At 36.3% G+C, this 12,939-nt stretch overlaps 1 protein-coding gene across 1 annotated transcript in view; it reads left to right on the top strand.

Moving 5' to 3' along the window:
• Window positions 1-12,939, top strand: part of RRM1 (ribonucleotide reductase M1) — a 47,389-nt gene that overhangs the window by 31,722 nt on the left and 2,728 nt on the right. Inside the window, exons 13-18 of the mRNA XM_008592173.1 lie at window positions 2,768-2,917; window positions 3,132-3,353; window positions 5,062-5,138; window positions 8,101-8,236; window positions 9,636-9,731; window positions 10,844-11,032. Coding sequence (XP_008590395.1) covers window positions 2,768-2,917; window positions 3,132-3,353; window positions 5,062-5,138; window positions 8,101-8,236; window positions 9,636-9,731; window positions 10,844-11,032 — 870 coding nt within the window. The remainder of the gene's footprint in view (window positions 1-2,767; window positions 2,918-3,131; window positions 3,354-5,061; window positions 5,139-8,100; window positions 8,237-9,635; window positions 9,732-10,843; window positions 11,033-12,939) is intronic.

Raw genomic sequence — 12,939 nt, 5'->3', positions numbered from 1 at the left:
AAAAAAAAAAAAAAAAAAAAAAAAAAAAAAAAAAAAAAAAAAAAAAAAAAAAAAAAACACAAAAAAAAAAAAAAAAAAAAAACCCCGGGGGGGGGGGGAGAAGATATAACAACTACAATTTCTTTGAAGGTGTTACAACAAGCAAACGGAAAGGACACTTTTGGGTAGGAGCGGGGAGAGGGAGGAGGGAGGGAGGTTTTGGTGATGGGTCATAATAATCAACCACATTGTATATTGACAAAATAAAAAAAAAAAAAGAAAAAAAAATATATATAACTTAGAAAGCAGAAATCTCCTAGAGAAAATAACTGACACCAATTTGATGTACATTTTCCAGATACTTTTCCACACATATATCCCACATATATATGTACAGAATTATTATTCTTTTACAAAAAGTGGAACAATATATTTGTTACTCACTTTTCAAAAAAAAAAAAAGAAGGAAAGTTTGGTACTATCAGAATAATAAAGGCACATGATTTCACCATCTTTGCTCCTCTCTGTAGCCCTCAAGGCCAGAACTCAGCCCTTAACTACTGATCAGTGAAGTTGCACTATACAATGTCCGGTGAACAGTACAAGGCCTGCAAGGGCTTATAAAGTTGTCATAACCTGATTTATATCAACTTCAGTACCGAGAATACATTTTCTTCACAATGGTTTCTTCCTTTAAATCAGCAGAGGTAATTGGGAAGAACTTGTCTGACACTTTTGAACGTCTAGGCTGTGTAGACGTCTATATAAACATTAAAACCATTTCTGATGATGATCTGATGTATTTCTATGGGCAGGAGCATTAGTCTCGTAACAAAGATCTACTTTTTAGGTAGTGGCAGTTTGGAAAAGAGTTTGAAAGCTAGGCCCAGTAACTATTAGAGCATGTATACCTTGCAATTTTTCCTTTTGACTTATAAAACATATCTTTTGGTTTTCAATAAAGTATCAGAGTTGATAGAAACAAAAAAAACAACAAAAAAGAAATTGACATATATTCAAGTAACTTATGCAAGATAGATTATATTGTAGAGGCTAGAGTGACCCTTTTAAAACAAAAATCAGATCATGTCATTTGCACAAACTCCTCTTTGGCTACGAACCCATGCAGAGTTCTTTTTTTAAATTGAGATATAATTCACATACCATAAAATTTACTCTTTTAAAGTGTACAATTCTGAATTTTTTAGTATATCCACAAGGCTGTGCAACCATTACCACTATCTAGTTTTAAAACATGTTCTCCAGATGATGAAATCTTGTACCCAGTTAACAGTCACTACCTCTTCCCCTTTTCCCCCAGCCTCTGACAACCACTAATCTATTTTCCGTCTCTGGATTTGCCTATTGTAGACATTATAGGAATAGTATCATATAATATGTGGCCTTTTATGTCAGGTTTTTTTCACTTAGCATGTCCTCAGGCTTATCCATCTTGTAGAGTGTATCAGTACTTTATTACTTTCCATCCACAGTTCTTATAATGCCCTACAGGGTCCTACACAACTGGATACCCCCACCTCATCTACTGTTACCTGTCCCCTTGCTCACTACTTTCCTACCCTAATTTCCTTGCTGTCCCGCAAACATGTCAAGCATGCTCCTGCTTCAGGATTTTTGCACTTTACCTTGAATGTTATAATACTCTTCCCCCCACATGGCTTGCTTTCTAGCCCCTGCAGTGTTTGTTTATATGTCACATTCTCAGTAAGGTCTTTATTGACAACTCTATTTAAACTCTATCCTCACTCCAGTACTGTCTTCTTTCCCTGCATATTTTTCTCCCTAGCGTTTATTAGTTTTATGTGATCCAGGCTATACATTTTAAATGGGTATTTGACAACATGTATAGAATGTAGTAGATGTGAAAGGCACAAGGAGTCCAGTTAGGAAACTATTTCAGTAGTCCAAGCAAGAAGAATTAAGGCTGGATTGGAATAGTCATCATCAAAACAGGAAATGGGGCTGGCCAGTTAGCTCAGCTGGTTAGAGTATGGTGTTATATCACCAAGGTCAAGAGCTCGGATCCCCCTGCCAGCCAGCTGCCCCCCCCAAAAAACCCAAAAAATCAAAAGTATTCATTCAACATTATTAAGCAGTTACTGTATGCCAGATGTGGTGTAAGTGCTAAAAATATGAGGATAAATAAGATGTGATCCTTGCCAGAAAAAGCTTACTACCTAGTGTGGTGTAGTAGGGGAATCGCCTGAAGAGCTTTTCCAAAGTCTGCAAGTTTGAATCCTTTGTTGCTAAGGATTCTTAGAATATCAAAGAGCATGAGGCAGATACGTGTATTTTGAAAGAGCTCTCTGTAATGATGGAAATGTTCTATATCCAGTAGCTGTTCGGCACTTGAAATATGACTAGTGCAACTGAGAAACTGATTTTTTAATTTTATTTAATTTTAATTAAATAGCTACATGTAGCTAGTGGCTACTGTATTGACAGCGCACATCTACTGAATACTGAGACAGATATACATAAGAATTTAATTATAGCACATATTTTATGGTAATAAAGCTATGGAACACAGTGTTCTCTCTACCTATTTCACTGATACATGTTACAACTCACATCTGTTATTGGGTATTGAAGAGACAAAATGAGTGGGATTTAGAATGGACTGATGAATGATGAAAAAAGAGAAGTCAGAGATAAAAATTTAAAATTTTAATGTCTGAGAGTGTTAGAGGCATACATGGTGGTATCATTGACACGGGGGAAGAAATCAAAATTGTGTGATTCTTGACCCTTTTTCTTTGCATTCCAGGTTGCAGTTTGTAACTTGGCTTCCCTGGCTTTGAATATGTATGTCACATCAGACCACACATATGACTTTAAGAAATTGGCTGAAGTCACTAAAGTTGTTGTTCGAAACTTGAATAAAATTATTGATATAAACTACTACCCTGTCCCAGAGGTATGAATAGGTTTCTCTGCTTATTGGTAATTATTGAAATCTAAGAAGGAGGGAGTTTATCATGGTCTGCAAGTCATCATTTAAATGGTTGTCATTGGAATGGTGTGACAAAACTGAGGTAAAGAGGTGTGTGTGTCATTTGGTGCAGAATATTGCTTTTTCTGTTCAGTAATGTTTTTTTTTTTTTTTCTTTTCTAAATCTCTTGGAACAAAGGCATACATATCAAATAAACGCCATCGTCCCATTGGAATTGGGGTACAAGGTCTGGCAGATGCTTTTATCCTGATGAGATATCCTTTTGAGAGTCCAGAGGCCCAGTTACTGAATAAGCAAATCTTTGAAACTATTTATTATGGAGCCCTGGAAGCCAGCTGTGACCTGGCCAAGGAGCATGGTCCATATGAAACCTATGAGGGCTCTCCAGTAAGCAAAGGAGTAAGTATACGGACAAAATTTCTTTTTGCCTGTGAGTACCTATAGTGGGATAAATGGTACAACCCCTGCCCCCCCAAGGAATATGTCCACATCATTATTCCTGGAACCTGTGAATGTTATCTTATTTGGTTCAAAAAAAAGTTTTTGCAGATGTAATTAAGAATCTTAAGATGAGGAGATCATCCTGGATTATCTAGGTTAAATCCAATAACAATTGTTCTGCAAGAGACACAGAAGAAAGAGAAGCAACATGACCTTGAAGGCAGAGATTGGAGTGATAGCCACAAGCCCAGGAATGCTGACAGCCACTAGAAGGTAGAAGAGACAAGGAGCAGAATATCCTCCAGAGCCTCTGGAGAAAGTATGGCTCTGCTAACATGTTAATTTTTGAGCTTCTAGGCTTCTAGAACTATGAGAATAAATTTTAGTTATTTTAAACTACCAAGTTTTTAGTAATTTGTTACACTAGCCATAGGAAACTTCGATACCTAAAATGACTTAAGAGGGATACTGCCTATGTTAGTTTTCTATTGCTAAATTTAGTGGATTAAAACATTTATTATTTCACACTTTCCATGGGTCAGAGAGCCCTCTTCTCTGGGTTTTATAAGACCGGTAAAGTGTCAGTAAGGGCTGTGGTCTCATCTGAGGCTCAGGGTCCTCTTCTGAGCTCACCTGATTGTTGGCAGAATTCATTTCCTTGTAGCTCTAGAACTCACAACATCTTGCTTCAAGGCCAGGGAGAGAGACAATCTCATTTCAAAATGAGGCCAGTCTAATCCCTCTTTTGAGGGCTTTTTGTGTGATAAGTTCACCTAGGATAATCTCCCTTTTGTTTATCTCAAAATCAACTGATTTGTAACTTTAATTACATCTGCAGAAACCCTTCACCTTTGCCACAGTCATGGGAATGACATCCATCATATTCCTAGGTCCTGTACACACTCAAGTGGAGGAGGTTATATATGGCCTGTGGCCCAGAGGGTGGGAATCTAGGAAGCTGTCTGAGAATTCTGCCTTCCACATTGCCTTTATTATTAGTAATATGATTCTTTTCCACATAAAATAAGATGTTAATTTTAGTTATGACATTCTTGCTTATATTTAGGAAATCTAATGTGTGGTTGTTTGAAATAGGTGTTTTTAGCCAAGTAAACAGATCAAAGGACAGATCAAGACAATGAAGAAAGATAAGGTTTGAGTAATGCTTTTACAGTAGAAAAAGAGAATTCAGGGCCGAGCCGGTGGCTCACTCGGGAGAGTGTGGCACTGGGAGCGCAGCAGCGCTCCTGCCGCAGGTTCGGATCCTATATAGGGATGACTGGTGCGCTCACAGCGCTCACTGGCTGAGCGCGGTGCAGCCGGTCTCAAAAAGGACAAAAAAAAAAAAGAAAAAGAATTCATCTCAGCAACATGCTTTCATGAATATTAGGATAGCTTGGTTTGTAGATATGATATGGGTCCTCTGAGAAGACCCAGCAGGGATGTGGGGAAGAGGAGACCTTAACCAGTTTTTTTTAGCTTGCTTCTGATCAGTGTGACCACATGGAAGTTTGCCTAGGAAAATCTCTGGACCTTGTTTCCTTATACACGTTGACTAGAACACAGCATTTGTTGGGATTAACATGGCAATTAGTCTTTTTTTGTGCTTTGTCATAGTTTTAAATTGCCATAGAATGACTATACATTTGGCTTATTTGTTCCTTAGATTCTTCAGTATGATATGTGGAATGTTACTCCCACGGACCTATGGGACTGGAAACTTCTCAAGGAGAAGATTGCAAAGTAAGTAAAGAGGTGTAAAATAGCTTTGAAGTCAGGAGGGATTGGGTTCTCCTCCTGGCTCTTCAGAACTTAGGTGTCATTTTAATTTCTGAAACTTATTTTTTTCTACTCTTTTAAAAGGGGCTAAAATGACCTATCTCTCAGCTATTTCTGGAAAAATACTTTGTAAGATAATATATGTATAGTAATCTGCAAGTTGCTTGGTACTCGAAAGCATTTCCAATACATGATAGGAATTATTATTATTAGTTGATCTTGTTTTAGGGACTTAACACCTAGATTAGTTAATTCTTTTTCTCAGTGAGCCTTTATTTTTCCAAATATGCTTGTTTTTAAATGTTTTTCATTCCTTTATTGCTTAACCATGTTCGGCTTTTGTTTGAATTAATTGTCATAGGAGTAGGTTAGGGATTTTGGAAGAGCTTTTGGAGGATAACGTGTTAAACTGTATGAAAGAAAAATTTAAAAATTGAGTCTTTGTAGGCCTTCCAAACTAATAAGCATAAGAGATTTGAGGGCAGGCAGAATATTTTGCCGAGTGGGTAATGAAACAAGTTTTTGTTTTCTATCATGACAAGTTTGTCATGTATGGGTTAATGTATATGCAAAGTGTTTAATGTTTGGAGAAGGAAGCAGTAGCTTTAAAATGCTATTTTAAAAAATATCTATTTGCCTTAAAATTGTTTTATTACTCAAATAATACACGTTAGAAAAGGAAATGTTTGGAAAGGGAGGAAAATGAAAATCCAGTACCACCTCTTTCAAAAATCCTGTTTACATCTTGGTGTCTGTTGTCCTTCAGACTTTCTTCTGAGTGTGTGTACATGTGTGAAAAATTGAATTTACGTGCAAATTTACATGCAAATTCAACTTTTACAAAAATGGGCCTGTACTGTGCTTTAGATTTGTTATTTTGTTTTTTTCTCAAAACACTATGGTTTAGGGATTTTTTTTATATACATGACTTTTCTTAAATTTCAAAATTAATATATGAATACACATTTATTGTTAGTAAAGTTCAAAAACAGAAATAAAATAGAAAGTAAAAAGCTCTTCTTCATAATTCTGTCAACCACTTGTCCTACAGAACAAATAAAAAACCAACTTGTTCCTTTTCCCAAAGAGCCTTTTTTTTTTTTAAAAAAAAAAGATGACCGGTAAAGGGATCTTAACCCTGGCCGGCCCAATTAAGGTTTTTTTTAAAAGATGACCAGTAAGGGGACCTTAACCGTTGGCTTGGTGTTGTCGCTCTCCCAAGTGAGCTAACTGGCCCAATCCCTACATAGGGATCTGAACCCATGGCCTTGGTGTTATCAGCACCACACTCTCCTGAGTGAGCCACGGGCCGGCCCAATTAAGGTTTTTTTTAAAAGATGACCAGTAAGGGGACCTTAACCGTTGGCTTGGTGTTGTCGCTCTCCCAAGTGAGCTAACTGGCCCAATCCCTACATAGGGATCTGAACCTGTGGCCTTGGTGTTATCAGCACCACACTCTCCTGAGTGAGCCACGGGCTGGCCCCGCAAAGAACCCTTATTAATGGTGTGTGTTTTAGACATTTTTCAGTACATTTGCAGATGGATACAAACACATAGACACATGGTTTTGTTATATAAATGTGATCAAACTTGACATATTCTAAGACTTTTTATTCAGTGATTTATTTTGGAGTGATTTATTTCTTTTAGTACATGTTGATCTACCTCATGATTTTAATGATTATAGACAGTTCCATAGTTTGGATGTATCATATATATATATGACTTTTCACAACATTTTCCTATCAGTAGACAGATGATGTTGCTATTTTATAGGTGAGGAAGTAAAGACATGGAGGTAGTTGGTGCACAACTAGAAAGTCGCAGAGTGAGGTTGAGAACCCAGTTGACAGACTCCATCAGGATATAAGTCTCTGTGCTAAGCACTGTATGAATCCATAGGTACAGAATGTAGGAAAGAAGTACTCTTTGTGTTTGAGAAACTTAAGACTAAGTAATATAAGACATGTAACACAAAAAGTTAAAATATATGTAAAGGCATGGATTGTAGACAGTGTTTGCTGAGCACATATTTAACATGTGTATTTGTTTTGTTTATTTTTTTTCTGTTTCTGGAGGATGGCCGATATGGGGATCCAAACATGTGACTTTGGTGTTTCCAGCACCACGCTTTCCCAGACACTTGTATTTGTGCCTGCCTGATCAGGAAAGATGTTATAGAATTGGTATCTCTTAGTCTGGGGATTGAAGGATGAGCCAGGGGCAGTGTGAAGATAGTATCAGTGTGTTAGATAGTATATTCTTCCCAGTACTCTTTTTGGCATTAAATAGAATCAAATGACATTAACTTTCTTCTAGGAACTTACAATTGAATAGGTAATAGAGGATGTCAGGTATATACTTTGAACATAATTTTTCCCTGTTCAGAGTATAATGGAGAATTTTGGTGATATGTGTATGATTCTGATCACTTTTATATAATTATGTTTCATGAAGGATCCTAACACAGTGATAATGCAGGCACCTAGAAAAGAGTGGGGATTTAATGAGTGTACCCTGATAGAGGTGGGGAGCTCTTCAACAGTGATTCGAATGTGTCCCTGGGCAAGGTAATATATCAAGTGCTGTGAGTCCTCATTGCCACAGTGTAAGTGGCATAAGTAATGGCATGATAAGGATTGCCAATAATAAAAATTATGCTAATTCTTTTTAGGAGTCAAGCATTTAAGAGAGGGTGAGCTATAGCATCCATACTGTGGAGTTGCATCCCTCCCTGTAGGAATTTAATTCAAAAGTAAACCTGACAGCTGCTAAAAAAAAAAAAAAGTCAACCTGTGAGTTAAATGCATGTATGGTGTTACTCACAGTATCTGCATTTACTATAATGACTTAAAGTAGTTGCCTTTCTAACTTTTAACCTAATTGTAGCTTTAGGACCAGCACCTAATAATCTCCTTTTCTTTAGGTATGGTGTAAGAAACAGTTTACTTATTGCCCCAATGCCTACTGCTTCAACTGCTCAGATTCTGGGGAATAATGAGTCCATTGAACCTTATACCAGCAACATCTATACTCGCAGAGTCTTATCAGGAGAATTTCAGGTGAGTAGTTGATAAACAGACCTACAGGGAGATCTTTCAAAATCTTAATTTGTGGAGCAAATGCTCGCTTATATTTAATATGCCCCATTTTCTTAGTTTGGGGGCAAAACTTTGATAAAGAGAGTCATCTTCATCTCTAATATTGTTCTATGTTATTTTAGCACATAAGAGGCATTTAATAAATATCAGTTGAAAGAATGAATGATTGGGCGTTGAGTATTAAACTGACTTGTTGAAATGAGAGTTCATATGATGTTTAACCATTATATAATCATACTGATGTATTCTGTAATCTCAGATGCTTAAATTGGGTACTAAAGATTTGTATAGAGGTACATTTAAGGTAGTGCTTCTGAGACTTGGCTACCAGTTAGAATTTCTGGTGGGCAGGATGAGAGTTTTTTTAAATTTTTTTATTTCCAGGTAATTCTTGTGTACAGCGAGGCAAAATTAGTTCTTTTCACTTTTGCAAATGCCACATAATGTTGACCCTTGTACAACAGGGGTTTGGACTACACAGGTCCATTTATATGCAGAGTTTTTTTCAATAAATACTGTAAATGTATTTTTTTCCTTATGATTTTCTTTTCTCTAGCTTACTTTATTGTAAGAATACAGTATATAATATATACAATGTATAAAATATGTGTGAATTGACTATTTTTATTAGTAAAGCTTCTGGTCAACAGTAGACTGTTAATAGTTAAGCTTTTGGGGAGTGAAAAGTTACACATGGATTTTCAAGTGTATAATCTTGCATTGTTCAAAGGTCAACTGTATTATGCTTCTTCTATTTTAATTTAAAAAACTTTTTTCAGCTTTACTGAGGTATACAAGGGTTTTTCAAAAAGTTTATGGATTCACAATATCATTTAATTCAATTTTTCTGCAAACTTTGAAGAACACTTGTAATTAACAAAAATTATGTATATTCAAGGAGTACAGTGTGGTGATCTGTTATATGTATAAATTGTATAATGATTACCACAATATAGTATGTTTCTTGAATAAAAGATGACAAGATCTTAAAGAAATATACCTTTTGTGTGTAGTATGTGCCTCTCAATTTTATAAAAAATAGAATTTACCGGGCCGGCCCGTGGCTCACTTGGTAGAGTGCGGTGCTGATAACACCAAGGCCACGGGTTCGGATCCCATATAGGGATGGCCGGTTTGCTCACTGGCTGGGCGTGGTGATGACAACACCAAGTCAAGGGTTAAGATCCCCTTACCGGTCATCTTTTAAAAAAGAAAAAAAAAAAAAATAGAATTTACCAAGCAATCTCATGTTAAATAAATCTTCAATGGTCTTATTTACTTTAAGCTTCAGACCTGTAATCCTGTGTAGGCTCTGTCATTGTTACTTATTTCTTCACATCTTTTCTGTTTTTTCATATAGATTGTAAATCCTCACTTATTGAAAGATCTTACTGAGCGGGGCTTGTGGAATGAAGAGATGAAAAACCAGATTATTGCATGCAATGGCTCCATCCAGGTACAGAATGATGAAGCATGCACTTCAGGAGCTGAGTTGAATATTATCTCAGGCAATGTGGAGAATGGCTATTTATTTTGGTCATACAAGCTCTGCTTATGTAGCTCTGTTCACCTCTGCATTGTTGTGCTAGGATTATATACATCTTTACATAGCCCTCACTCTCTTGTTGTTTGTGCAATAATATAAAACTCGTTCCCAACTTTTCTGCACATTAGAATCAATTGGGGAGTTTTTAAAATCCTAAAGCTTAGGTTGCACTGCCTGCTGATTAAATAAGAATGTCTGGAATGGGAACCAAACATCAGTATTTTTTAAAAGATTTCTTAAGTGAGGTTAAAGTGCATCAAAATTTGGGGACCACTGATATAAAGACTGAAATTAGACACTCAAACTTAATTAGAAAAGCCTGGTAGAGATTGAGGACTGATAGCCCAAAAGACAGTCACAAATAGTGTTTAACAATAAAATCTTGCAGTTTAGATTCAAGAAGCATTTATTTGTAGATAGAGGCTCTGGCTAAACATTGGTTTTCTTGGTAACACAGATAAAGAGTCCTATAACATTTCTGTATTGGATGACAAAAACTGTAGCATTAGCCAGTCTTTGTGTTTTAATGCAAGGTAAACCTAGATCTAAAAAAAAAAGCCTGATTTCTTTTAACTCTAAATGGAAGATGTGAAGTTCTAACTTATTTAAAAGATTTTATCTCATTGCTTCCAATGATCATGTCCCTCTGAGTTACAACCCTAATTATTTGTGTTTTTTGCAAAACTCAAGGGTCATTTATTGCTGCTTAGCTCTGATTTTTCTTCCTTTCTTAACTGCCTCTAGAACAGTGAATGTTTTGACCATAAACCAATTAAAGACGGGTGCTTAAATTACTACCACCAGGTTGATATTTGGTTGGTTAGATAGGGTTTTGTTAGACTTTCTAAGCCACAGATAAGCAGTCTTGGCAGTCATGACAAAGGTCATATCATATGATACTGAATGGTAGGGTCATATTTGCCAGGAAGTGGAACAAAGACCAGACCTTTGCATCATTATTCTGTTAATCATACTGCTTTCTTTAACTGGAGTCATACAAACATTTCCTTTTCCTTCTTCAGAGCATACCAGAAATTCCTGATGACCTGAAGCAACTTTATAAAACTGTGTGGGAAATCTCTCAGAAAACTGTTCTCAAGATGGCAGCTGAGAGAGGTGCTTTCATTGATCAAAGCCAGTCTTTGAACATCTATATTGCTGAACCCAACTACGGCAAACTCACTAGTATGCACTTCTATGGCTGGAAGCAGGTTGGTAGAGGAAATCAAGGAGGACTTAATTGCCAGCTTGGTGTATTTTGGAATTGGAACAGTTTTATATTCTAGCTACTATTAGATATTTCCACCTAGAAGTTCATCTTTAACTTCAAATCCATTATGTGAAAACCATCATGGCTGTTGTACCAGATCAATCTCTTGCTTTGAATTTTCTTGTTTCTGTTAGGATTATTTCATTCCAAGGTTTGAAAACTGGGAGTTTCCTATGATACTCCTTTTCTTCCCTTTCCATGCAATTACTGACCAAGTTTTTTTTTTTTCCTTCCAATTTTATTTATGTTTATTTTTATGGGGTACAATGTGTTGTTTCAGTATATGCATATACTGCACAATGATTCACTTAGGTTAACTAGCATAGTTTTGTACCCTTTAGTCCACCCCTTTCCCTCCCCTCAACATCCCTACCCTGTCCCCTCCCAGCCTCTGGTAAACATTATTCTACACTCTATTTCTATGAGAGTCCATGTGGTATTTGTCTTTCTTCTTCTTATTATTTATAATTTCTTCTTATTATTGTTATTGTCTTTCTTTATTATTCACCCCCCTTATGACATTGGAGTATTCTGAAGTTGTCTGTAAATTTACTTTTCCTCATTAGTTATGTACCTTTAAATGTTTTCTTGCAGCTCCTTAGCATCATCTTCTTTCAGACTGAGGATCTCCCTTTAGCAGTTCTTGTAAGGCAGGTCTAGTGTAGGTGAATTCCCTTAGCTTTTGTTTGTCTGGGAAAGACTTTTTTCTCCTTCATATTTGAAGGTTAGTTTTGCTGGATAGAGAATTCTTGGCTGACAGTCTTTCCTTCAGCACCCTGAATATATCATCCCATTCTCTTCTGGCTTGTAGGGTTATACTGAGAAATCTGCCATTGAGATGTACTGGGGCTCCATCAAATGTTATGTGTTTCTTTTCTCTTGCTGCTTTCAGTATGCTATTCAGAATGTTATGTGTTTGTTTTTCTCTTGCTGCTTTGTCTTTGGTTTTTGATAATTTGATTATTATGTGCCTTGAGGTGTTCTTTTTTGGATTGAATTTGGCAACCTCTGAGCTTCCTGTACCTGGATTCTGTCATCTTTCTTCATACTTGGGAAATTTTCAGTATTATTTCCTTGAATATGCTTTCTACATCTCTTCCTTTTTCTTCTCCTTCAGGTATGCCAGTTATGTGGAGGTTATTTTGTTTGAGGAATTCCTATATTTGCTGTATTCGTTTCATTTTTTTTGTTCTTTTTTCTTTCTGCTCCTTTGGTTTGATAATTTCATGTTTTATCTTCAGGCTCACTGATTCTTTCCTCAGTTTGATTAAATCTGCTGTTGGAGCTTTCTGTTGAGTTTTTCAGTTCAGATAATGTATTTTTTACTTCTAGAATTTTTTTTTTTTAATTGATTCACTTCCTTTGTCGAGTTTCTCATTCTGCTCCTGGATTGTTTTCCAGATATCATTTAATTTTCTATCTGTATTTTCTTGTGACTCCCTGAACATCCTTACAAGGGTTACTCTGAATTATCTGTCAGACATTTTATAAATCTGCTGTTCCTCTGGGTCCATTGCTGGTGCTTGTTTTGTTTCCTTTGATTTTATCATATTTCTCTGTTCTTTCTCCATCTTGGTGTCTTTCTCCATCTTTGTGTCTTTATGGTGATGCCTGGGAATTTGAGGAGACTGCTCCGTCTTCTAGGTTTTAGGTGTTCTTTGGTGGTATTAGACCTTTACTGGTTAATATCAGAGCTTTGTCTCTTTGTTTTTTGTTTTTTAAGTCCTGTGTTGGATTATTATCTACTGCCACCACTTAAACTCTGCACTAGAACTAATTTGTTGTCCTTTGGTTAATTCCAAAATTGTGGAACTTTCTGTGGGGACTGGCACTTGAGCCCTGTGGTTG

This window comes from Galeopterus variegatus, unplaced genomic scaffold, assembly GCF_000696425.1.
Source record: "Galeopterus variegatus unplaced genomic scaffold, G_variegatus-3.0.2 Scaffold7634, whole genome shotgun sequence".
In the NCBI taxonomy this organism is placed as follows: Eukaryota; Metazoa; Chordata; class Mammalia; order Dermoptera; family Cynocephalidae; genus Galeopterus; species Galeopterus variegatus.
Note: the sequence above shows the minus strand (reverse complement) of the source record. Positions and strands in the feature narration are given on the sequence as shown.